The 24927-nt window shown below is 52.1% G+C and overlaps 8 protein-coding genes across 8 annotated transcripts; 7 read left to right on the forward strand and 1 right to left on the reverse strand.

Annotated features, from left to right (window-relative positions):
• Window positions 1-151: 151 nt before the first annotated feature.
• MRS44_009516 (uncharacterized protein) lies at window positions 152-1905 on the forward strand (the record flags this gene model as incomplete). Its single annotated transcript, XM_046271826.2, has 4 exons — window positions 152-271; window positions 340-374; window positions 474-1145; window positions 1203-1905. 4 exons carry the CDS (start codon window positions 152-154, stop codon window positions 1903-1905), a joined length of 1530 nt encoding a protein of 509 aa, XP_046124347.2.
• Window positions 1906-2560: 655 nt separating this feature from the next.
• On the forward strand, window positions 2561-4255 carry MRS44_009517 (uncharacterized protein; the record flags this gene model as incomplete). The annotated part of the gene is made up of 1 exon (XM_065621322.1): window positions 2561-4255. One exon carries the CDS (start codon window positions 2561-2563, stop codon window positions 4253-4255), a length of 1695 nt encoding a protein of 564 aa, XP_065477394.1.
• Window positions 4256-8304: 4049 nt separating this feature from the next.
• Window positions 8305-9585, forward strand: MRS44_009518 (uncharacterized protein; the record flags this gene model as incomplete). Its single annotated transcript, XM_046268543.2, has 2 exons — window positions 8305-8639; window positions 8688-9585. The coding sequence occupies 2 exons, from the start codon at window positions 8305-8307 to the stop codon at window positions 9583-9585; spliced, it is 1233 nt and encodes a 410-aa protein (XP_046124346.2).
• A 1794-nt stretch (window positions 9586-11379) lies between these two features.
• Window positions 11380-13439, forward strand: MRS44_009519 (uncharacterized protein; the record flags this gene model as incomplete). The annotated part of the gene is made up of 5 exons (XM_065621323.1): window positions 11380-11601; window positions 11649-11721; window positions 11849-12056; window positions 12108-12317; window positions 12371-13439. 5 exons carry the CDS (start codon window positions 11380-11382, stop codon window positions 13437-13439), a joined length of 1782 nt encoding a protein of 593 aa, XP_065477395.1.
• A 617-nt stretch (window positions 13440-14056) lies between these two features.
• MRS44_009520 (uncharacterized protein) lies at window positions 14057-15673 on the forward strand (the record flags this gene model as incomplete). Its single annotated transcript, XM_065621324.1, has 1 exon — window positions 14057-15673. The coding sequence occupies one exon, from the start codon at window positions 14057-14059 to the stop codon at window positions 15671-15673; it is 1617 nt and encodes a 538-aa protein (XP_065477396.1).
• A 146-nt stretch (window positions 15674-15819) lies between these two features.
• MRS44_009521 (uncharacterized protein) lies at window positions 15820-17160 on the reverse strand (the record flags this gene model as incomplete). The annotated part of the gene is made up of 1 exon (XM_046279801.2): window positions 15820-17160. One exon carries the CDS (start codon window positions 17158-17160, stop codon window positions 15820-15822), a length of 1341 nt encoding a protein of 446 aa, XP_046124342.2.
• Window positions 17161-17605: 445 nt separating this feature from the next.
• On the forward strand, window positions 17606-19176 carry MRS44_009522 (uncharacterized protein; the record flags this gene model as incomplete). The annotated part of the gene is made up of 3 exons (XM_046271827.2): window positions 17606-17730; window positions 17780-18288; window positions 18338-19176. 3 exons carry the CDS (start codon window positions 17606-17608, stop codon window positions 19174-19176), a joined length of 1473 nt encoding a protein of 490 aa, XP_046124341.2.
• Window positions 19177-20034: 858 nt separating this feature from the next.
• On the forward strand, window positions 20035-24493 carry MRS44_009523 (uncharacterized protein; the record flags this gene model as incomplete). Its single annotated transcript, XM_065621325.1, has 4 exons — window positions 20035-20144; window positions 20205-20677; window positions 20743-23523; window positions 23571-24493. The coding sequence occupies 4 exons, from the start codon at window positions 20035-20037 to the stop codon at window positions 24491-24493; spliced, it is 4287 nt and encodes a 1428-aa protein (XP_065477397.1).
• Between the last annotated feature and the right edge of the window lie 434 nt (window positions 24494-24927).

Here is a 24927-nt window from a genome sequence, read left to right on the forward strand (position 1 = left end):
GCGGAAGGGTAGAGTATATCCGACATTTCTGCGGATCGGCCCATATAGTCGGTACGGTGTCTCCGAGGATTCTCCTCGGATGTTTGAGTTTTGCATAGCTTCACGTCTTCCATCAGAGCTTCCAGACCGGCGGAGCAAGTTGATGTGAATCATGGAGCATCCGATGCCTCCCGTGACTGAGCGAGAGCCTCATCCCCGCAGGACGACTCCATCAGGCGACAAGACTCGGAATCAGAAGGCCTGCGATGTCTGTCGATCTAGGAAAGTCAGGGTACGTAGTTTAACGCCCTTCTCCAGGTTCTCCGTAGCTAACGGCACTTCAGTGTGTGTATGATGTAGGACATCAACGATGTCAAGGCTGCGTCTTTCTCGATGTGAACTGCACACATCAAAGACCAAGAAGAAAACGAGGGCCGCCAAACAAGTTAGCCATCATACCAACATGTCTAACGCAAAGTGACTAACATGATCAGACATGCTCAACGCCGCCAGATGCTACACCCAACCGCCATGGGGTCCCCAGATCCTGGGGTTCAGCTGACGCCCCTAGCTCATAATCATGAGCCTCAGTCACCGCTCCAGAGCCCCGGATTCTCAGACCATGCCGCCGGGACACCATCTGATACCCCATCCGTCCTCCGGAGCCATTGGCTTTCTGCCTTCGCCACCGATGCGGTTATATCCCGCCTCCTCAACGACTGGTTCGACAAGATCCACCCCCTTGCTCCGATCCTCCTCCGTCGGCGGTTCCTACGTCGTCTCCACAACCAGGAGGCGGACGGAGACGCCATGTTCTGCGGGCTAGTCATAAGCGTGTGCGCAGCGACCAAGGCGACTTTTCCGCGTGGGGATTACGGGTCCGTGACTGTGGAACACTGCATCGAGTTTCTGGATACTCACGGGTTGCTCAAAAGCCAGTTCGCCCAGGGGTCTTTTTGCTTGGATTGGTGCATTGCCATGTACAACATGGGTATGGCTATAGGTGCAGTGTCCGAGTTGGGGCCGAGCAATATGCGTGCCTATCACGCTTTGAATGAGGCAGCCACAGGGGCTAGGTACCTGGCGTACTACTGCATGCATGAACTGGATGAGGCTGAACAGCAGCTGCTAAGACGGCTATTCTGGCTGCTCTTTGCCGCTTCATGGTACGTCCATAACTCTCATGTAACCGTCCCTGTGCGTTCACTAACAGCGATCTATAGCAGCGCCGACATACTGGGGAGGTTGTCTGTGAGCTTGCTTTCTCAAGACCGGATCGAAAACTTTCCCCGACCTCTTCCTTTGTCTGATGATCAGATGGAGCCACGACCACCCTCAGAGCATCACGAGCCACATTGGCACGGAGACGATACAAGTTATGTCCCGGGACTCAACTCCCTAATCGACTTGTTTTTCATCTGGTCAGAGGTTCAACAAGTTCGAAATAACAATAATCCACCTGCTTTGATCTCAAAGTACCTAGGGAAAATCCAGTCCGTCATCAATGGCCTACCACCGGAACTACGATGGCGCGGTGGCATGTCTCGACCACCAAACGTCACTCAGAGCCACGATGTCCAGATCGCAAATCTCTTTGTAACAAGTCTCGAGATTCGATCAAATATTCTTCAAAAGTTCGGTCCAACGGAGACAAGTGGTCTAGAACACCAAAAGATCGTGGATGATCTCTTAGAGGTTCTGTACCATCTCCCACAAGCCGTCTTTGATGCCAACGGTAGCAGCCTAGTCCCCAAGATCCGAGACATTGGCGCTGCATATCTTGAACAAACTCAGCTGAGAAGTGGTTCGAGCACTGATGCAAGTGATGTCGCCAGGAACAAGCTCGAGCGACTACTGCGGAAACTAGACGACCTGGACTGCTGGCAGGGGATTGGCGTGGTCGACAGTCCACCTGTGAGAAAGTAGAAGGCGTTATCAGTTTATACTCCTCTAAGGATATGTATAACATTTGATCCATCTTATGATAATTCAGTATGACTTTTATTTAAATCTGGGTCTAGTAAAGCTAGAGTATTTGAGAGGAGTTAGAGGATTAATGCCATTCTGGTGTCTCTTCGCTCGCGTGCCGGATAAAGGACGAAATGCGTCAATATACGACAAGGATACCACATCAAGACTTGTTTCGTAAACGAGATCTCCAAAGTGCCGAGGAAAAAACGAAGAGGCACATGGCCCGGCATCCAACAAGTTCATCGGCAGATTCCCCGCATGGAAAACAAGAGCCGAGAGCGATTAATCGTGTAGATGCGACATTTCGCCGGATGGTATATGCGAAGAAAATCCGATGATCCTTGCAATTGGGATGGTGGAGTGACGTGAGCCGGCTCTCCTCCGCATGAGCTTGGCCTACATACGAAGAATCTCCGTCATGACACGTCCGAACCACTTCTTCGTCTCATGTGGTCTTGAGACCATATGATCGACGTGGTTTTGACCCATTGTGTTGCTTACTGAGCCACGCGCAGTAGCTATTTCAACTGTGAAGCTCTCCCTCCGACACAATGCCACAACCACCTCCCCCCATCCTCCACGTATACTCTGTCAATCACAATCGTTCATCATGACAGCAATCGAGATTCCCGCGACTCAAGCCAAGCACGCCCTTCCTCACCTCCGTCGATCCGAGAATGGCCAGATCCAGCTCATCGTCAAGGGCAAGCCCTTCCTCATGCTCTCCGGCGAGCTGCACAACTCGTCGCTGAGCTCGGCGAGGTTCATGAGCGAGGTCTGGCCTAATATGAAGGAGAATCACATCAATACCCTCCTTGGTTCAGTAACATGGGAGACCATTGAGCCTCGCGAGGGTCAGTTCGACTTTAGCGAGCTCGACCGTGTGCTCCAGGGCGCCCGTGAGCATGACATGCATCTGGTGCTGCTCTGGTTCGGCACGTACAAGAATGGCATCTCTACTTATGCTCCCGGTTGGGTCAAGAAAGACCACAAGAGATTCCCCCGCGTCCAATGCCTTGAGGCTGGTGGCGTCAAGCGGACCATCGAGATGGTCACTCCGTTGAGCGAGGAGGCCTGCCAAGCAGACTCGCGCGCATTCGCAGCCCTCATGCGACATCTTGCCGAGGTTGATTCAGAGCATAACACCGTGCTCATGGTCCAGGTTGAGAACGAGACTGGCCTACTGGGCGATTCTCGAGACCGATCCCGCAGAGCTGAGAAGGCCTTCGCTGAGCCCATTCCCAGTCAGCTTCTGGAGCATCTCGGCAAGGTCGAGACACATTCGCAATTCAAGAAGCGTTTCCCCAATGCTCCCAAGTCTGGGTCACACTCTTGGGACTCGGTCTTCGGTGCCGGACCTTCTGCCAACGAGGCCTTCATGGCCTACCACATCTCATCCTTTGTCGGTCGCGTCGCCGCCGCGGGAAAGAAGGAATACCCCATCCCTCTATACACAAACACATGGCTCAACTTTGATGACCCTTCCCAACTAGACTTGCGAGGGGTTCCTATCGTTGTCGGAGGCGGTGCAGACCCTGGTGTCTATCCCTCAGGAGGCCCTTGTCCTCATGTGTTAGACATTTGGAGATTCAATACCCCATCGCTCGACTTTTTGTCGCCCGACCTGTACTTCCACGATTACGAGACTGTGTGCAAAAACTACACCGAGCAGGGCAACCCTCTGTTCATCCCCGAGCAGCGACGAGACGAGAACGGCGCCCGACGAGTTTGGCTATCGTACGCTACATACGGAGCTCTCGGAGCAAGCCCCTTCGGCATCGACACGGGCGCCGAGGTTGTCGGTCGCGAATTCAAGCTTCTCGCTCAGACGTCATCATACCTATTAAACGCCGCTCCCGAAGACCGATTCGGCTTCTTCTTTGACGAGGAGCCTTGCGACAAGTTCCCCGAACAATGGACCCGTGTCTTTGGTGACATCAAGGTCATTGTCGAGCGCTGTTTCGTGTTTGGCAAGCCCGGTCCCGGTGGTGGTATGGTGATCCATCTCGGAGATTCCAAGTTCCTGCTCGTCGGACGAGGCTTTCACGTGCGCTTCGAGGGTGTGCGCAAGGAGGCGACGTTTGCGGGTATTCTGTGGGCGGAGGAGAAGGAAGTCGACGCTGAGGGCAAGCTTCAGACCTTGAGGATCTTTAACGGAGATGAGACGAGGAGTGGAGAGTTCCTCATGATGCCCAACGATGACCCCGACTATGGTGGTTTCCCAATCGCAGTTACTGTTCCTGCTCGAACATGTATCGCAGAAGTTGAGGCTTACTGGATTGCTGAAGATGAAGAAGACAGGTAAAGGGCAAATAGATAGAGACAACTCATTAGACAAGTCCAGTAAAGGACGGTTTATCGCGGTATTTGACTAGAATAGAGCACTCTCAATCGACGAGTTCATGAGGCCATTCCCATCGACGACAGGTACATACGACCATAGCTCTTAGAAAATACGGGATCCCGTCCGCTCTCCCATAGTCAAGCTGAGAAGCGGTGAATTAGTACTCGGGTCGGTGACGACCGGGGAATCCTCACTGTTGTATGTTTTTTGCCTTTCTTTTCTTTTTGGCTTTTTGTCATTTTAATCCGGAGTGATCGTGGTTGTGATGATGGTAAAGGGCACTGCCTGGTAAGGCATGTGACGATGCTGTTTTGGCCATCATCACCAATTTCAAGATCGGGTTCAAGGACCCCGGCGTAATGTGCAATTGCAAGTATGTGAGACAAATGAACATAGATAGCTATGCAGTTTAATGTCTTTTTTTGCAGTAAAAATCCCATCAAGAGAAGCTCAAACTGAAATGCATCAAGCCTCCAAATCGCACAGTTCATCCCCAACTCTTCTCTCATGCTGGTATAGGGTAGGTTGAGATCAAAGAACAGTCGGACTTCAACGCAATTCAGCACGGAAAAACCGGCTCAATTCGATAAGCGGTCCCATAGAAAATGGATCTCCATCCCTTAATCCAATAGTTCGCTCTTCACAATTGGTGCCTGGACCGGCGGCCCCTGGACTAAAGCTGATTGCGGCTCTGCTTCCGATGGTCGGGGTCAACAACCATGTCCAAGGAACGAGCTATCATGATCAACTGGGTCGGTAATCCATAAAGCAACCAGTGAGATGCTCAACACGACCCCGTTCAAGAATACTAGAATACCATTGCTCTCCTAGCATGACCGCGGAGCCGCAATTGTCTACGTACGCTGGACGATCGTGCCGCAGTTGCCGCTCGTCAGTGGAATGCCGCAGGTCACTTTACACTCACTGACAACCGAAGCGAAGGATTGGCCAAGACTGAACGAGATGATCCCCTCCATAGCCGGCCGGCTCTTGAACTGCTGACTTTGGAGGCTGTCCTGTTGGTTCATACCAGACAAACCAGGTCTAGCCCTTCCGGGTGCGCCGAACATCGGCCCAAGCTTGACTCGCACGAGGCTTGCAGGATAATCTTCTAGAAGCCCAGCAGCACGATCCAACATGCAGGAGCGGCAGCAACAATTGCTGGTGGAAAAGCAAACCTAACCCAAATCCTGACGCCGACGAACGGTTGGGGTTGCATCCCCTCATCAAAGTTGTGCATGGTCGGATCAACCACCCCGCGAAAACCTTCATGAGGATTGAGATCCTGCTTGACCACACGAGGAGAAGATCGTCGTGACCGTGCTGCAGGGAGCTAAGGATGCAACATGAGGTAGGGCTGAGGGTTTGAAGCAATCTTGTCGGCGCGATGCGATGTCCATGGGCCCATTCTGTTAGGGTTTCTCTCCGGCTCAAGACTAGACGCTGGTGATGAGTTAGTCTTGAGTCTGGGCCAAGACCTTGTCAACACCCATCGTGACCTGTGGCTGGAATGATTGAACTCTGGAGCAAAACTCCGGAACGACACCGGCTCGACAAGCCTGCCCAGTTGGATTAGCTTTCTGTTAGTTGGCTTTTCATGAACGACAAGCTTCTTGGATCAAGCGCGGTACATAGGTAAGCGCGGCAGCTCCGTAATCAGGTGAATCAGAGTAGTGACAGCTGGAAGCTAGCAGCCAGCTATCCATCTCCCTAACGCGCCGCCTCTTGACATGGTTTCAACGGTCTGCTTTGGGAACGCCAGGGTTCCGGAGTATTTGTCCAACACTGCCTACCTGATTGAAGCTTAGCGGGATGTAAGGACCGGCCCGGGATAGGAAGGTAGAGTGATGCCATATCTGATGGTGTCGTGATGGGCATTGGTTAAAAGCCACAGAAGCATGAATGAGGCCGAGATGATGCAGAGTTTGTTATCAGCGCATTCTGGTCGGCAGTGGTGTAGATGAGATGCAGGAACAGCTGATGGGGTGCATCAACCGCTTCCTCTCACATTCAACAATTGAGTCGAATCACATCACCGGAGCATTGCGTTGATCTCATTGGCGGCTTCAAGTTCTTGGGGTGTTCCGGGGCCGGGTTTAGTAGCGGTGGCACCATCGCATCTAGACCCTCTGGGCTGGAGATTTGCGTTGCATTCCGGAAAAGGGCTATTAATGGTAGGCAAGTCGATAGCAGGCGAGTCAATGGAAGAAAGTGGGTAGGTCAAAACGAAGGGATCAGGGTCTGTGGTGAGATGAGATGAACAAGTTGATGATGGAAGAATGGTCCATGATCCATGGGATCCAGCCAGATGGTGGAGGCGCGTTACCCCTGAGGCACAGGGGACGCGACGACATGGCTAGGGTGTGACCCCCCTGGACAACAGGCCTCCAGTCCCCTGAGAGACACTTGACCCGACGGGGCCGGGACCACTTTAACGGCCCACCGACGACCGGCGCCAATAGAACAGCGGGGGCATCCCCATGTGAGCTCGTGCTTTCGGGTGGCGACGGTCAAAACAACACCACGCATTTTTTATCGATTCTGGGGAGAAATGTGTCAGAAGAAACCGTTACGTTGGATTTATGTAACAGCTTCACCTTTCTATGGCTCGCCTCGTGTTGAATTCCACAATACCCCAGAGTTCACGACACATCAAAACCTTGCCCCGGATTTTGAGCTGTCTACGATGACAGCAGAGATCCATTTTCCCCAGACTGGAGAAATAAGAAAAAAACGTGGCATCTGAGATCGTGATGGATCAAGAAAAGCAACGACATGCGTAAAGCTTCGAGAACCGCTAGAACAATCTGCGCAAAGGATGCGCCGTCGCTTGCTGGGAAACGTGGCATGGGCTACTTCGGGACTGGATCTTGAGCTCATGATTAGAGCCTGTCTCTCAAGAATCCATCCCACGTGCAAACCAACAACACCAAGACTTTTCAGTTAATGAGCGTCCCTCTCTCCTGTAGACGAATTGCCAGGATCATGCGACGCCGACAATGGGCTCTAGACACTTTCATTGGCCCAGTCTACCGAACCTGTCAGCAATATTACAGTCGACTCGTCGCCTCGGACACGGCTCCGATAAACCTCGAGTTCTACGAGTCAGTGCGCGCATGTCGTCTTGCCCACTAACCACACGCAAAACCCAGCTGAAGGTTCCTGAGGGGGAGCCAAGGCGGCCAAGATTCTCCAACAGACTCCACGTCCCATGCCTCGTCCATCTCCCATGGGACAGGACCCCTGCCGCCACTTTTGCAACTGTAGTTCCTCAACTGGCAAGACTGGCCGTGTTCGGACTCTACCAAGAATATGCGTCCCCCCTCTACGGAGTACGGTTCACCTGTAAGGTTCAGGATACGCTACAGTGCCTGTCTCGGCCATTAACCGACCCATCACACCTGCTGGACCCGCGCGAGCTGTACGCTTTGACGGTCCCCAAGCGCGACACTGGCAGATGGCATCAACTTCATGATACGATATCGCACAACCACCGAAATGCAGTCCGACTCAATCCCCCCAAAGCTAAGCTAAAGCTAGACCTTCGCGAAGCCTTCTCTGCGCAAACGCCACCGCGCCATTTTGTCTACGAAGCCTTCGCGGTTGGCTTGAACCCCTGGCGCGCTTCAAACCATGTCGTTTCTTGACGTGCAGCAATAGCTACACCAGAAGGGAACGGCTCCGAGTAGGCCAAGCTGTGCCTCCCCCCTCCATCTCCAATGTCTGGACCTGTCCATTGAACAGGGGCATTGCCCCTCCATCCATCACCCCTTGTCGGTTATGATAAGCTCGCATCGACGACAGGTTGTGCTTTGCCCCAGCTCTCGCCGATCCAGGTCCCGCATGTTTTGTTCTTTGATGCAAAAACTTGGGTCTTTCGTTCTTTTTTCAAGTGTCATACTCTTGTCATTCTTTTTGTCGATCCTACTGCTCTCGTGGTTTAGTCTTCTACCGAATTGCCTCGACATCTCACTTAGACGGAAGGGCTCATCGCCCAAACGCTTCCCACCATGGGCTTTTACACAGAAGCACCCGACCTACGGCCGTTCAGCGAAGATAAGCCCACGCTGCTCGTGTCGTGGTGGGTGACGGCCTTTTGCTTCGCCGTCATCCTCATCCGCATGTCTGGTCGCTATGTTCGAGTCGAGAAGCTCCTCAAGGAGGACAAGATTGTCGCAGTTGCGCTGCTCCCGCTGGTTCTGCGAGCTGTCTGCGTTCACTTTGTCCTTCGCTATGGCACCAACAATGTGAACCTTGAGGGCGTGAAGCTCACGCAGGATGAGATTGACAAGAGGATCATTGGAAGCCGTATGGTCCTGGCTAGCCGAATCTTTTACGCCGCCACGTATGTATTCACATCAACACTCGACGGATTATAGCTAACACGATCAAGACTATGGATCATCAAGTTTACAACACTCGAGTTTTTTGAGCGTCTTGCTGGTGCAACTAGGCGCAAGTCGCACGCCCTCATGATCATCGGCATGCGTGTTGTCTTGATCGCAACCTTTGTCGCCGTCCTCATCAGCGACCTGGCTGAATGCCAGCCTTTTCCTCACTATTGGCAGGTCACGCCCGATCCTGGAGGTAAATGCCGTCAGGGCTTTGCCCATATGATCACCATGGGTGCCTGCAACGTCATCACCGACCTCGTCCTGATTGCCTTCCCTATTCCCATTATTCTCTCGACACAGATCGCTACCAAGCGCAAGGTGCTGCTCATCATGCTCTTCAGTCTGGGTCTTCTTACCGTCGGCATTACTCTTTACCGCATGCCTCGCATTATCCAGGCGCAGGGAAGCCAGGTGGTGCGTACCATGTGGGCATCCGTCGAGATCCTCGCTGCCACTGGTGTGGGCAACACCGTCGCCCTGGGATCATTCCTGCGTGACAGCGGTGTCAAGCGCAAGAAGTTCAAGGGCTCCAACAGCTACGAGTACTCCAACTCGCGATCACAGTCGCAACCTACCAAGCTCACCCGCACAGCTGGTCACAGCAATTGGGAAGAGGAGAGTGAAGATGGACAGCCCGTCAAGACAACCGAGGGTATCTGGACAGGCAGCGCGGCGTCGCATACGACTGCCGGCTCCATCTCTATCAGCAAGGACGATGACCTGCGCAAGTCCAGCGAGCGACCTGTCAGTCCTACACAGAGCCACGACTCGCTTATCACGCGGGATCAGCTGCAACACTCGGTCGAGATTGGCCGCAACGAGTTCCCCTACAGACCGCCGTCTGCCGTCATCGCGGGTAACTCGAAAGAGGTGCAGCGCAGCCAACGAAGCAATTGATATGTCACGGAAGGGATTTTTATTTAATTCAGGATACCATATACCATAATTCTTGCACAACATGTATTATTAGTTTGAAGGCTACATGACGGACGTCAAAGGGCATGACGAATTTCCTTAGATGTTGTATACACATACCACGTTTTACTTTGTCTCAACAATGACCTTTCACGCCCTTTGCTTACATCTTGGCTTGGCTTACATGTTGAACACACCGGCTGTCTGCCTTCCGCGGTCGGAGATGAGACAAGACGTCTCAGACACTTGACGGATGGGACCCTCCTCTCCGCGTTCCCACAATACATCGAGTACGACATCATCTCCAAAAACCTCCACAACTCGGACCACGTCCGCGTCGCGATGGGTCTCCCCTAAATCTGCCATTCACTCAATCACAACGGTCGAGCCAATCTACAATCTCCTGCTCGCCTACAGTCACAAGTCTGAGCAATGGGCAGTAAGGCGGACCGCCATGCACGTTGGAACATGTTTGTACGTAATGGCAAGCACGGCGGCTCCAGGGGAGCGTGCCCCGGACCCATTCCCCTCTGACCTGTGTGGTGTTCCCCGCGGAACCCAAGCGCGAGTCTTGGGGAAGCCCCCTTTTTGCTTTTCTGTTCGAAATGGGAAGCTGAGGTGCATCTCGCCGAGTCTATAGTTTCAACACTGTACCTAGGTCGAGTGGCTGGCAAGACAAGAGACACATGTGAGGCTTGACGAAACATTGCAATGCGACAGGGGTGTTAATGGACCTACCTATTTGAGCCTCGTCGATGGCGTCTGCTTGTCCCGCCGCGCGACAACGACCGGGTCGCCGGTTGTTTTCTGGCGCAAAGCTGGTCCCTGGAATGGATGGTCTGTGACCCTTGCGGGGACCTGAGAAGGCATCATTCAGCAGGGACCACACCCCCAATCATGCGTTGAGCGGATCCTCCATCCTCCCCTGTCAGCCGCGTCTGTCTATTCCATCGCCACACCCCGGTTACTGAATGAGCAGCTGCTTGATCCGCTGGTAGCCATGAGGGCACATGAGGTGAGGGTATGAGGTAATGGGTAAACTATTACTGTTACTACTGAGGCTCGAGTGGTTCTAGATGCTCACGCATGTTCTGTTACCTACTCTCTTTCGCTTGGCCTTGTCAGACAGAAAAAGAGTCCGAGTGTCCAAGTGGAGAGCGTCTCGGTTGCTGATCACCCCGTTATTCGAGGTACATAGACGTACGGCTCCCTCTCTGCGCTGTTTTTCCTGTACTGGGCATTTCCCATCATCACCAGCTGCTGTTATTGGGAAACAGAACTCTGTAAGGAGGTTTCTGTCATTCCCCTCGCTTTTTATATACCCATCCCCTCATATACCTGTCAGCCTCTTCCCCAACATCTTCTCCAACTGCCGATTAATCGCCCGCCGCAAGATTCCGCCGATTCGGCTGTGTGATGATCCCATCCCAATCCTACGGGACCAAAACGCCACCCGCCGGGTAAAAAAGTAACGCCCTCGGCGCGACTCTTTCACAGAGTTTTCTAGAAGAGTTTTCGAAACGACCCTTGTCTGGAATTGAACGGTTTTTTTTTCGATCTGCATACATACAATCTATCCGACAGAGAAACAAATTGATGGTGTCTTCTGCACGTCATTTATCAATCCTGGGGGAATAACTCGTCATTCTTTTTCTTTTCTTTTTCTTGGTTTTTCTGCAGATCCCCATATTTTCTTTGGTTGCTTTTTGCGTAAGCAGACCTCGGCCGATTCACCCGCCTTTTTTTTTTAAAAACACCTAGCGACTCCCCGCCACCATGAAGGGCGACATCGTCCTAACGCGCGACGTCGAAGTCGTAGAGATGAAGGATCTCGGCGGCGGCTCCAGCGGCGAAGAGCAAGGCACGACATGGAACATCTCAGCAAAGCAACCTCCGCCGTCAAAAGAGCCGGCAGACTGGATGGACGGGTTCCGCCGCGCCGAGCGCCGGTCTCTCAAGAGCCGCGACGGAGGCGGTTACCAGCCTACAGACGGACCGGTGTACCCCGGGATAGGCATTATGATTTGAAGGCTGCGAATGCAAAGACGGCGAATACAGCGTTGGCGAGGGAGTTGAAGGGGAGGCATTTGCAGATGATTGCCTTTGGTGGTGCTATTGGTGAGTGAGAGTCTCGGATGTGTCCCGGCGTTGGTCGGCATCGTCGGATGTGGCCTGTTTTTGGTCGCGATGCCTTCAAATGTGTCAGAGAGATCGTAATGAGCTTGATGCTAATGAGTGCGCGTAGGAACTGGTCTGTTTGTCGCTTCGGGTGCTTCCCTGTATAGAGGCGGCCCAGCAAGTGTCCTCATTTCGTACCTCATCATCGGCGCGATGCAGTATTGTACCATGCAATCCCTTGGCGAGCTCTGTGTCGTATTTCCCATCGCCGGTTCATTTTCTGCTTTCTCGACACGGTTTTTGGATCCATCCTGGGGCTTCGCTATGGGTTGGAAGTAAGTGTCTTGGCGCACACTCGATATACCTCGGTCGCTGACTGGTTGTAGCTACTGTCTACAATGGCTCTTCATTCTCCCTCTAGAAATCATCGCCGGCGCATTCACAATATCGTACTGGAACGAAAACCTCAGCAAATCCATCTTTGTCGCCATCTTTCTCCTGTCGATTGTAATCATCAACCTGTTTGGCGTCAAAGCCTACGGTGAGGCGGAATTCGTCTTTTCCATCATCAAGGTTACGGCTGTCATTGGCTTTATGTATGTTCTACCTACCCATGTCACATCTGCAACTCGGTATCTAACTTGTATAGTCTCCTCGCTATCGTAATTAATATCGGCGGAGAACCCGAAAGCGGCTATATCGGCGGCATGTACTGGCGCAATCCGGGGCCGTTTAAGAACGGCTTCAAGGGTTTCTGTAGCGTCCTTGTCACCTCCGCGTTCTCATTTACCGGTACCGAACTGATCGGTCTTGCTGCCGCCGAGACCGCCAACCCCCGCAAGTCGCTTCCCACCGCGATCAAGCAGGTCTTTTGGCGTATCACCATCTTCTACATCGTCGCCCTCATGCTCGTCGGTTTACTGGTTCCCTCCAACGACAGTCGTCTCATGAGTGGCTCCAGCGTCGCCGACGCCAGCGCCAGCCCGTTTGTCATTGCCATTGAAAAGGCCGGCACCACCATCCTCCCGAGTGTCATGAACGCCATCATCCTCGTCGCCGTTATTAGCGTCGGTAACTCGGCCGTTTTTGGCTCTTCGCGTACCCTTGCAGCTTTGGCCGAGCAGTCTCACGCCCCTCAAATCTTTGCTTATGTCGATAAGCAGGGACGTCCTCTTATGGCTATTATCTTTGCGTCTTGCATTGGTCTGCTCGCTTTCCTTGCTGATCTGAGCTTCCACGATGCCATCTTCAACTGGCTGCTCTCTATCAGCGCCCTTAGTACCCTCTTCACTTGGGCTAGTATCTGCCTGTGCTATATCCGGTTCCGCAAGGCCTGGGCCTACACATCTCACACGCTGGAGCAGCTCCCCTTTAGGTCACACGTCGGCGTCGTGGGCGCGTGGTTCGCCTTCGCCGGCTACGTTCTCGTCCTCATCTCTCAGATCTGGATCGCGGTTTCACCCGTGCACGAGCCCGACATGGACACGAGCGCTCCCGCGCTGGTGCAGAACTTCTTCCTCAAAGTCATGGCTCTCCCCATCATCCTCCTGTTCTACGGCCTCCACAAGCTCTGGTACCGCACAAAGATTGTCCGCGTCGACGAGATGGACGTCGAGACTGGACGGCGGTATTTCCGTATCCACATCATGACGGAGCAGGAGCGCGAGGAGAGGCTGGGATGGCCCATGTGGAAGAAGCTGTATCGACTTCTCTGCTAACCGTTTTCTTGCGTTTTTGACAATTGGATATTGCATATTTGCCTAGACCATTGATGGGCGTGTATATTGGGTGTCGGTCATGTATATAAGAGCTATGCAAAAGCAATGGCGTTGCAGGAAGAGATATCAGGATTCATGTGTTAGATTAATACCATTGCCGTTCACCGGCTGTTAATGTTGACGATACAGCATTGTTAATGATCTCACTGTGTTGAAGTGTGGCTGCTAACAATTTAGCGCGTTGACGCCATCGCGACCCTTATCTCAGCGCGGGGAAGCACCCGGATCATTCGGTCCTCCACTGTCTGTTCATGTGGCGAACAAGACCGAGGCAATTGCTCATCCTCTGATTGGCGACTGTCAATGATGCCCATCCTAGGTCTTATTCGTTCATCACCGATGTGATGGAGACTTCTACCAGTCGTAAGCGGACGAGTGTTCGTCGCGCCAATGTGACGGCCTGCCAGCGGTGCAAGTCGCGAAAACAGAGGTGCGACCAGAACATCCCGGCCTGTTCTTCCTGCGCTCGGGCTGGTGTACCATGTGTAAGTGTAGATGCAGATGGCCGATCTGCTCCTCGAAGGTATGGCGCTGATGTTCGGTCCGATTGAAAAGCAATGCTGACACGCGGGATCAGTTACATCAAGAGTCTGGAGGATCGCGTCGCTCAGCTTGAGCTTGCCTTGCGGAGTCATGGAGTCGAAACTGAATCTGTTTCCGATGTTCAGACCCCTCAAAAGCCTGGGACAGTTGCTGAAGCACCCTCAGAGCAACACCAGGTGGCTAGAGGGCTGGCGTTGTTGAACCTGCTGGTTCCAGACCCAAGTCATATCCAAGACGGAGCAGCAGCTGGATATCATAGCTTGCTTGAAAACATTACCGTTCCCACCGTAGTCAAGTTTGCTCCAAAGCCGACCGCACTTCAGCTTGCCGCTACGTACTTTGAGCACTCCAACTTCTTCTCACCGATACTCGACGAGGGTCGGTTCCGGGCAACGGTTGAGAGCCTATACGAAACAGAGTCCGGACCGAGCCAGGGAACATTGAATGGGCGTTTTCAGATCCTCATGGTGCTTGCCATTGCCATCCGGCTACTCAACAGGACTGATGCCGCTGTTCCCACGACGGGGTCAGAGTCCTTCTTTGCGTCTGCCATCCACGTCTTCACGGAACGCCCACAGGCCATCTGGAAAGGCGACCTGGAACATTTGCAGAATTTGCTATTAATTGTGCAATACACCATTTTCGCGTCAAATCTTTCCGCTGCTTGGCACTTTATCGGTCTCGCGACGCGGCTTGCCATTGATCTCGACCTTCTCAACGAGACACAGCGTGGCCTTCCACATGGAGATGAAACTCACATCACTCAAACTCAAACGAACAAGAGGAGGCGTGTCTTTTGGTCGACCTATATACTTGAGACGAACCTTTGTGTTGTTCTCAATCGACCGCGATCTATACCCGACGAGGCCATCTTCACTCCTCTTCCATCGACGAGTGGCCCCGAGGCATCAACTCCACTAGCCAATCACTGCATCATCTTTCGTCAGGCTGAATACGAGATATTCCATACGTTGAACTACAAACCTCGAATACATGGTCCTCTGTTTGACTTTCACCAATGGAAGATTAGCATGAGGGATCGTCTTGTCGAGTGGCACCAGACCGTCCCACCTCTGGATGCCACATCCAAGCTGGCACCTCAAAACTTCTTCGACGGCGCGTTATATATGACGCTCGTCTATTTATTCTCACCTTCACCTCATTTCCCCAGTCCTCCGGAAGCAGAATTGAAAGACCTCGCCCAATATGCTTCGCGCAGCATTGAACTATACAGGGCGGGCTTCAAGGAAGGCCAACTGCGATTCTACTGGCGAACCATACCCAATCTCTTTCGGTCAGGCGCAGCGCTCGTCCACTGCATCAAGACTCTGCGACTCAATGGCGCGGTATTTGATGCGAACGAGTTGGAGAAGCGTGTCACCATGTGCTCGACCGTTCTTTGGGGAATGGCTGAGCGATACCCTCCTGGGGCGTCGTATCGCGACCGGTTCGAGGAACTAGCGGCTTCCATGTCTGAGGTATCCTCTCCGACGAATGAGATGACTTCAGTTATTTCACACGAGTTTCTACTCGCTCACGACGTGATTGCGCCGTTGGACTTGGATGATACGGCCACTTTGTGGACTACGACTCCACCGAATCTTGATCCGTGGATCTTTGATCAGTCATAGGGATAAGTGCAGGGACTTATTGGGTACAAGTATAGCTAGTTGAGTATTAAATGAACTGGAAATGATTGGCAAGGCTGTACATTAGACGAAGCGACATCAATTGGAAGTGACATTGGTAATACACATTTTGCAACTACTAATCTATTTTAAAGACCCTTAAGAGGATCCGGAGGTGCGGGATCACTCTTCAAACTCTTCTCAAACTCTGCCCTCAACTTCATGACCGGCTGCATGACCCAAGTGTTGTACGCCAGGATATCCGTCTCCTCCTTGGGATCTCGCACAACGTTGAACAGATACGGCGACTCGAGCTTCCCGGATGACTGGTTGACCTTGGGCTCCCAGATCAGATGAAGCTTCCAGTCCCTCCACTTGACGGCGCGCAGCTCGTCCTTGATGTAGAAGAGGAACCCTTCGCGCTGGGATTTTGTGGTTGATGGGTCTTTGAAGAAGGCGACTTGGCTTATGCCGTCTATGGGACGGTCGGAGGGGACTTCTGCCCCGGCGATTTCGAGAATCGTGGTGAAAATGTCGGTGACATGGACTGTCTCGTTGGAGGTTGCGCTGGTGGGAACATGGCCTGGCCATCGGATAATAAAGGGGACTCTAAGACTGCCCTCCATGGCGGTATGATACGTGCCCGACCATGGTCCGGCAGTGCCCTTGTACGGCGGTCGGAACTCGGGGCCATTGTCTGACGCAAAGATGAGGACGGTGTTTTCGCGGACGCCGAGTTGGTCAAGGTGGTCGATGAGCTGGCCGACGCGATGGTCCATCTCGGCCATTGAGTCGGCAAACTCGCCTTGGCCCGTCTTTCCCTCAAAGTCGCGATGAGGAAGAGTTGGGAAATGTAGGTGAACGAGAGGGTGGTAGAGGAAGAAGGGCTTCTCGGCCTCGACTTGACGCGACAGCCAGTCCTTGGACTGGTCGACGAGCATCTCGTCAATTAGCCGCCTCTTTTCTAGGTCGTAGATGCAGATGTTCTCTGAGTCTTGACCTGCGACACCCTTCATGACGTACGGGAGCTCAGCGACTTCAGGTGTGTAACCCAGCGCCGAAGTAAACTGGCTCTCGTCGGTCGTCCGCGGGATTCCAAGCCATTCATCGAAGCCCCGATCTGAAGGATACCGACCGGGAATGTCACCAAGATGCCACTTGCCATGATGCGCAGTAGCGTACCCTTGTGGTTTGAGACATTCTGGCAGCGTACGCTCCCATCTCGTCAGTCCCTGAGGGAAACCAGCAGGTACAGACTGGCGACATCCCGTGCGTATGGGATGACGACCAGTCATCAAGGCCGAGCGGGTAGGTACGCAATCGCTTTCGACATTGAAGTTGTGCAAGAGAAGACCTTCGGTCGCGAGCTTGTCGATACGAGGTGTCGCCGCGCCGCGAAGGATGCCGCCACCGTAGCAGCCTAGCTCACCCCAGCCGAGATTGTCGGCGAGGATGAGCACGATGTTGGGCTTGGTGGGATCTTTGGACATTGTGTGATGAGAAGGGGATGAGAAAGAGATTGAGGTTGCGCGCTCTGTCAACACGGTAGAGAGAATGGAAGACGACAACACACAAGGGAATAAAATACCAAGAATGACGTGCTCGTTCCTATCATGACCTGGACCCTGCATCTTCTCTATCGCCCTCTCATGAAGCTATCGGCGACACCTCCGAAACCCCACATTTCGCTCATCGCCGACGCTCACCTCCGACATTTTGACTTCGCTTCCTCATGATCTAGTCACGATCACCACGCAACGACTACCTACGGGTAAAGATACGCGATAACGACACTAGATTGCGTGCGAGGGCGTTCATGGTTGTCGATTGATGGCTTGGGAGTTATCTGTCGTGGTGATGGGGATATAAAGAGCTTGGAGGAACTCTGACTGGCGAACAATTCAACAGCCGGATCTATCAACTTCAGCGACAAACATGTCTTTGGAAGAGAAGCATACTATGGAGCCTGGTTATGATGCAAAGGCTGAGCAGGACTTTGGGGATGGTCAGATCTCTGAATTCACTTGGACCGAGGCTGAAGAGAGGGCCGTTGTCTGGAAGTAAGTCAACGAAAAGGAGTGATAGGAATCATCACGCTGACCATCGCAGACTCGACTTGACATTGATGCCCCTTCTCGTCCTCGGATTCTTCTCCCTCCAGCTTGATCGAAGCAACATTGGCAATGCTTTAACCGACACACTTACGACCGACCTTGGAATCACAAAAGACGACGTCAACCTCGGAGACCAGCTGATGAGCGCCGGTATCATCATTGCTGAGATTCCGTCCAACCTCGTTCTGCAAAAACTGGGAGCTCCAATCTGGCTGACTGGCCAAGTCCTCGTCTGGGGAACCATCGCCCTAACGCAGGCGTGGATCACGGATATGCCTTCGTTCTTGGCGACACGCTTCCTGTTGGGCTTCTTCGAGGCTGGATTTATTCCCGGTGGTCAGTATATGCTGGCTTTGTTCTACCGTGAGAAGGAACTGGCTTTGAGGACTTCTATCTTCTACTTTGGAAACTACTTTGCCACAGCTACTGGCTCACTCATCGCTGCTGGAGTTCTTCAGATGGGAGGCATAGCTGGTTACGCTGGCTGGCAATGGCTGTTTATTAGTACATGCTTATTCCTCCTCCTGATCCTATGTGGCTAACCAATTACCAGTCGAGGGTGCCTTTACTCTTCTAGTCTTTCTCGTCTTCGTCCTGCTCCTCCCTCGATCGCCCGCCCACACGAAACCCATCCACGGCCGATTCGATATCTTCACAGATCGACAGCGCGAGATCATGCACGGTCGAATACTCCGAGAAGACGCATCCAAGACCGAAGCAAAAGCTCAAGTCACCTTCCGCGGCGTCTTCAAAGCTTTTACAGACTACCGACTGTGGCTCCATCTTGTTCTCAACCTGGCAGCTCTTGCTCCTAAGGGTGGTCTTCAGCTCTATGGACCGACTATCATTCGAAGCTTGGGGTTTAGTAAGATTCATGCCAACTTGCTTAACTCGGTTAGCAGCTTCCTCGTCGTGTTCCTCAGTTTTGCCATCGCCTGGGCGTCGGACAAGACGAAGCAGCGTGGACTCTGGTGCATGGTCGCTTTCGTCTGGAGCATCACCTTTGGAGGTGCCTTGTTCGGATCTGTGAGCACAGGAAAATGGACAAAGTACTCCCTTTTCACCATGTTGAGTAGCGGAAACGCCTTGTCTCAAGGTCTCAACGATGCTTGGCTTAGCATCAATGTTCGGTCCGCCGAGAAGCGCAGTATTGGTCTCGCCCTAGCGGTGATTGGAAGCAACGCTGGTGGGTTGGCAGGAAAGCAGCTCTTCCGGGAGAGTGACGCGCCCAAGTATACGCGTGGATTCTTGGCGATTGTTCTTCTGTATGTTGCGTGTTTGCCTATTACTGGCGTTATTATGTGGGTGTATTGGCGGCAGAATAAGAAGCTTGATAGACAGCAAATCGTGGCTGAGGAGGAGCCTACGACCAACCAGCGGTATCAGCTGTAACGCTTGGAAGGAGTATATGAGGAGTAGAATGGGGACTTTATTTCAAGGCCATCATAGTTCGCTTTCCTGCCCTCGAAGGAATGGAATCAAGGGATGTTACCACTGACCGTCTTCTGCCTTGAGCAACCAGATAGATACAGTGCACGCTAGGAGGCCCTTTCGTGTGTTGAAGTTATTTGTATTTTACAAAGGCACAGCTTCAGGTATGTGTTGAGGCCAGTTGACGGGTCTCAATAGGACGCCCGCATGCGGGCCATGGGAAAAAGTGACAGCAGCACAAGGGAATTACATTATCCTCATATGGGTAGCTCGTGATATTTTATCGAATATTATTTATGTTTGTGTAGAATTGCGAGGAGCTCTTAGACCTCGCTACTCGCCGTCCTGGTGCCTTGTCTGTTGCTTGATCCACGCGACCACAACTGCTCAGAATACCATGAAAGGAGATTTCTGTATGTCATTAAAGCTTGGCTGGCTTCATGAGGATGACTGGCTTATGCAGCTATTTTTAAATGAGAGGGCTGCGCAATCATCGAGTTTCTTGGCATCTACGCAAGTCTCTCAGCTGAACAGTAGGCTGTGAGATGATGGATTTTATTGGATGTTTCAACCACGTATTGCAGCCACCACCAACTGCAACCCAATCAGACAAAAGATGGCAGAGCTGCGTGGTCACGAAGTGCTGCCTAAGCGAGGGAATGTGGTCTCTCGCACTCTGTGATCTGGCCGCCAAAAATGTCGTCTTCTACAACCGCAAAAAGAGCCGCCTCATTGCACAACTCCAGCCTAAGAAGCGTGGTCACTGCACCATTTTCTTCCTCTTTACCTAGAACAAGCCAATTTCGAGCTAATTTGAACATGCTCTATCATCGGATACAGATCGGTCTCGTTCTCGTCTGCATGGTAGGAGTTGCCCTTGCGGACCCCTGGGATGACTTTGCCAACAACCTTTTTACAGACCTAGCACCGTGAGTACTTATCCACTGATATTTATAATCGTATTATTTGCCTAACCAGGCCGCTTGCAGTCTTCTTGCGCTTTTTGGTGAGCGCACAACTATGCAATTCATGAGCCAAGCGCTGGGCTGGGAAGACTGTGTTATCCTTGCCATGGCCCCTCTGGGTATCATCACCATACTCGTCAGCGCTATCCGGGTTGGCGGACCAGCGTGGTTAAAAGCAATCGTGGGAAGGGCCAGAGAGAATATGTCGGCTGCCGAGATGGAATTGATGTCATCGACATCCAAAGAAGTCTGCGAACTGTATAACGGCCAGACCATTGTGCGGTGCCAGGGATCGGCTCCGGTGTGGGAGTTCATATATCTTGTTCCCATCGCCCCTCGCAAACAAGATCCAACCCGGAAATTCGACATAAAAGCGATAACACTTGAGGATGCATGTAAGGAGGATAAGAAGCTGCTACATCAACTAGCAAGTGGTATGTCCAGCCAACACTCGCGACCTTCAGGAGCACACCAGAATGCAACAATCTTCTCCAAGAGTAAGTCTAGTTTGATTGCTGGAAAGAAAACTAGGTTCCGAGTTCAAGACTCATCAATTATGCAGTCTTTGCGAGACCACCGTTGCCCAGAAACAACGACGTCTCTATGGAGCAGGGTGTTGAGCGCGAGCCCTGCTCCGAACAACATGCCCAGGCTTCCAATGAGACCATCTATGTCATCCGGAACATGAGCTCTGACGCCCCAAACATCATCCTGAATCTGCATAATAACAACAACAACCAAAAGGAGCTGCAAGTGTGCGCCACAATCGGAGTCATCTTGCAGTTGTGCGTTCTGATTTTCTTCAGTATAATCACTTACCATCCCACAATCAGAAAGAAGTTTCCAAGGGATGATAGACGCGTCGATGATTATGCTTTTCCTTTGGCTGTCGGTGGAACATTGGTGCTTGCGCTCGGCGTACTTGTTTGTGGCTCAGTCGTTGAAAGGAGCACCCGAGAAATACACTACAAGAGGAACGACAAGTATGAGATGCGGGTTATCTGGATTCAGCAGAAGCAGACTGTTGGCGATCAAGTATTTGAGCCCTATGCGACCTTTCCGGACTCGCCTCGGGACATCATCAGCATGTCTCGTCGTTGCAATGCGTCCCAAGCGCAAGCACTGGGGCCCTTGGCAATTATTGGTGTCTTGTTCGGCCTTTCTGGTTTTATTGTGCAATTCATTGGCCTTCGGGCAATGAACTCGGCAGCAACCCTGGCGCAACTTGGTGCAGTTGGTATCATGACGGCGATCCGAGCCTGGGTCCGAAGACAGCTGGCAAGGCCGCCTCAGCAAGAGAAGTTGGCATCAGGCTTCGAGCTTGATGTTCTAGCTTGGGCACTTGCTTTCCAGAACGATTCACGAGACGGAGCATCAGGATCGACGGCATCTATGGTAAATCGCAACATTAGCCAGGGGCGCACACGAGAAATGGCAAAGCAAAGAACCCATGTGCTTATGCAGCGGGGAAATCTGGGGTGGTTCATGAATCTTGAAAAACAAAAGAAGTACTCGTGGATCATCTCCACGGGAGGTAATGTTGAGCACCAGCCATTCTTGCAATATCGCGTATCTTCCAACTCGAAACCACAGCAGATATTAGAGACGCGGCGGAGTCTCACTAGGCTTGCCCAATTTAGGGGACCAAGTGCTACCGAGGCCATCAATCTTGCGATGGCAATGGAAAAGGTCATGAGCCTCCTCTTCCCTCTTGACTCGGGAGGCGGCGAAAAAGTGTGGACGTGGCCACTAGCCATCGTTTACAGGGACCCGGAGTCGGCTGAAAGCCTACAATGCCACGTCTTCTTCTCTCTTATTGGCAAAGACGGAACCTGGAAAGTATTGGCAGATCAACTCGAGCCGGTTCTGTCATTGTGTCTCTTTACTGCTCACAGGCTGGAAGAGGATCTATTGGATGGAGTCGAGACAGCCTTCAAGCTGAGCAATGAAGACGACGATTGGCTTCGCCAAAAAACGATGAGTTCAGGTTTGGGCATCAGACTTCTCGGCTCAACAGACGCGAAGAAGACGGGCCAACTGATTCAAGATCTTCGTTGGTGGGCACCAGAGACATTCGAGACACTTTCTGAGATTCAAGAGGTAAACACTGGTGTAGATGGTGATAAAAACACCGAAGGACCAGTGGGACACCAAAATAACCCCCCCATGCCCCCCACAGTGTGGCGGAATAGGCAAGAAGTCGATCAAATCTTCAAGTCAGATCCCAAGTTTGATTCCCTACTGGCTGACTCTAATAGAGTTGTTGGTTACGGCCCAGCTCTCCCACAGCTTCTACAAAACAGCAAGAGACAGCGGCATTTTCGCAACTTTTCAGTTTGTTCCAGGGCTCAAAAAATGAGACTTGAGAGAGGAACCCTTGCGATAGAGTCCAACGACTCGTTGGAGAAGCTCTATGCCAAGGACCTTCTCTACTCTTTCCTTCTATCGGCGGCTAAATCCTTGCCCAAGCCCCTTCAGAGTCAGGTTATAATCAGAGAAACAGCCGCGGACAGCAGGATCAATGGTACACCGATGACTCTAGAAACAAGCGAGATCAGTTCACTGGCGGCGGAGTTTGGCCGTCTTGGCTATGGGACAGAGCAAGAAGTCCGGCTGAGCATCATCGCGCCACTAAGTATGGCAGAAAGACTTTCCTTCCCCCGACCCTTGTTCGACTTCACGAGGGACAGAGCTCAAAAAATGCGACGTGAGCACAAGTGGCTGGATGCAACCCGCGAGTATCTGAAGCTATGGGACCAGACTCAACGCCATACTTCAAGCACTCAGAGCATCTGTGGCTGGGGCACGGCGTTGCTGATGGAACACTACCGTGATATAGAGGATGAGATGAAACTGGAATCTGAGTATCAAAACGAACCAAGGTTCCTAAAACAAGCCTCACAGGAGGTTCGCTCGAAGCTGCAAAGTTCCAAACACCACCCGGACTTTTTTACACACCTCTTGAGGATATATGAGAAGCAAGGGCGTCCGGCTATGACAGAGCTTGTCCAAGACATGGGAGGTTCAAATCAGCAACACAGCTTCCCAGACTATTTCGGTGTTACAGCTTTACACTTGAAGGTTCTAGAGTGCACCTTTTATGAGGAGGATGTGATAGGAGCTGAGAAATGGGAAATGCGGGACATCGTCAACGAGAGAGACATGCTGGACTGGACGCCTCTCTATTACGCCGCAGTAAGGGGAAACCAGAGATTGGTTATGTCTCTGCTGCAAATGGGAGCTGATCCAAATCTCAAGGATCTCCATGGTTTCACTCCAGTCCACTACGCCTGCCAGCATGGAGGCCAGGATCTTATTTGGACTCTTCAGAGGAAGGGGGGAAGTTTGATGTTCATGGGCTTGACGGAGCGACTGCAATGCACCTTGCAGCAAGAAGAGGTAACCTCAGGCCCATCAAGTCATTGTTCGGTTGGGGGCAGGAGTCGCTTTTCAAGCTACGAGATTACAATGGCCGCTTGCCAGTACACTGGGCCGTGATCTATGGACACAAGGATGTGGTGTGGGAGCTCAAGAGCACCATTGATGAGCCGGACATGTACGGCTGGACCTCGCTTCACCTCGCTACTATGTACCATGAAAGAGGGTCGGATTTGTTACAGACTGTACTTCAGCTGTCGACTGAAAGAGAGGCGCCAGACCGAAAGAGTCGTACACCCCTCATTCTGGCATGCGAAAAGGGGAACCTACAGGCGGTTCATGAGCTCATACACGCGGGTGTAAATGTCAATGCTACGATGAGAGATGGCGTGACAGCTCTACACTGCGCGATAGTATATGGAAGCAATTCAAGCCTGGTCCAGGCTCTCGTCGACAAGGGAGCAAAGATGAACACTTCCACCAAGGCTTTTGGAGGGCTCTCCCCCTTCCATTTGGCGGCTCAAGGAGGCCATGACGTCATCATGGGGGTATTATTGAGCGCACTGGATGATCTAGACCCTGATGCTCGTTCTTTGGTCATTGGCCATTGCGACAACGAAGGCCAAACGGCACTGCATGTTGCGGCATCTTTCAGTCGACTGGAAGTCATCAAACTCCTCCTCGCAGCGGGGGCAGATCCAGAGAGAATAGACAAGAGAGGGGCAACCCCCCTGCACTCTGCTCTGAAGGGAAACAAGCGTTCACCGGGTCTCTGTTTAAAGGTAGTCAAGATGTTGGTCGAGAACAATGGGAACCCTCGGGCTAGAGACGACTCCGGGAGAATGCCCCTGGACGTTGCATTGGAAATGGGGCACGCAGAAGTTGGAGAGTACCTGAGAGAATGTTTGGAGTCCAGGGAGTACAATAGCACCTGACACGACATGTTACGAGGGATTATTACGGAGTGAGCTAGATGACGAAACATGACTTTTATACCCCCTTGGATGCCTACGTGACATGTAAATGTGGCTCATGTCAGTTAAGAACAGTTTGTAAGTTGAAGGTAGTGCACGGAGGCTCCTGGTAAACTATTTTACATTTATTTGCAGGAGTATGAGCGTTATACTTCCTGTTGACACGGCATCAACTAGAGAAAACGAACATGATAATTATTGCACGTTATTAAATGTATCTTACTCAATTGAAAGACATAACTCCGACTGCGTCACGCCTTGCTGTCACTGCAACTATCAACACTGCCTATGACCAAAACCACCAGCCGCTACAGCCCAAGCTTGAAAGATGAGAGTCCCGGCTGGCCACGACAAATCTCATATGATATTTCATGTAGATAGTATTCCTTGCCAGG

This window comes from Fusarium solani (assembly GCF_023522795.1).
Source record: "Fusarium solani strain SB1 chromosome Unknown bctg00000005, whole genome shotgun sequence".
Taxonomy (NCBI): Eukaryota; Fungi; Ascomycota; class Sordariomycetes; order Hypocreales; family Nectriaceae; genus Fusarium; species Fusarium solani.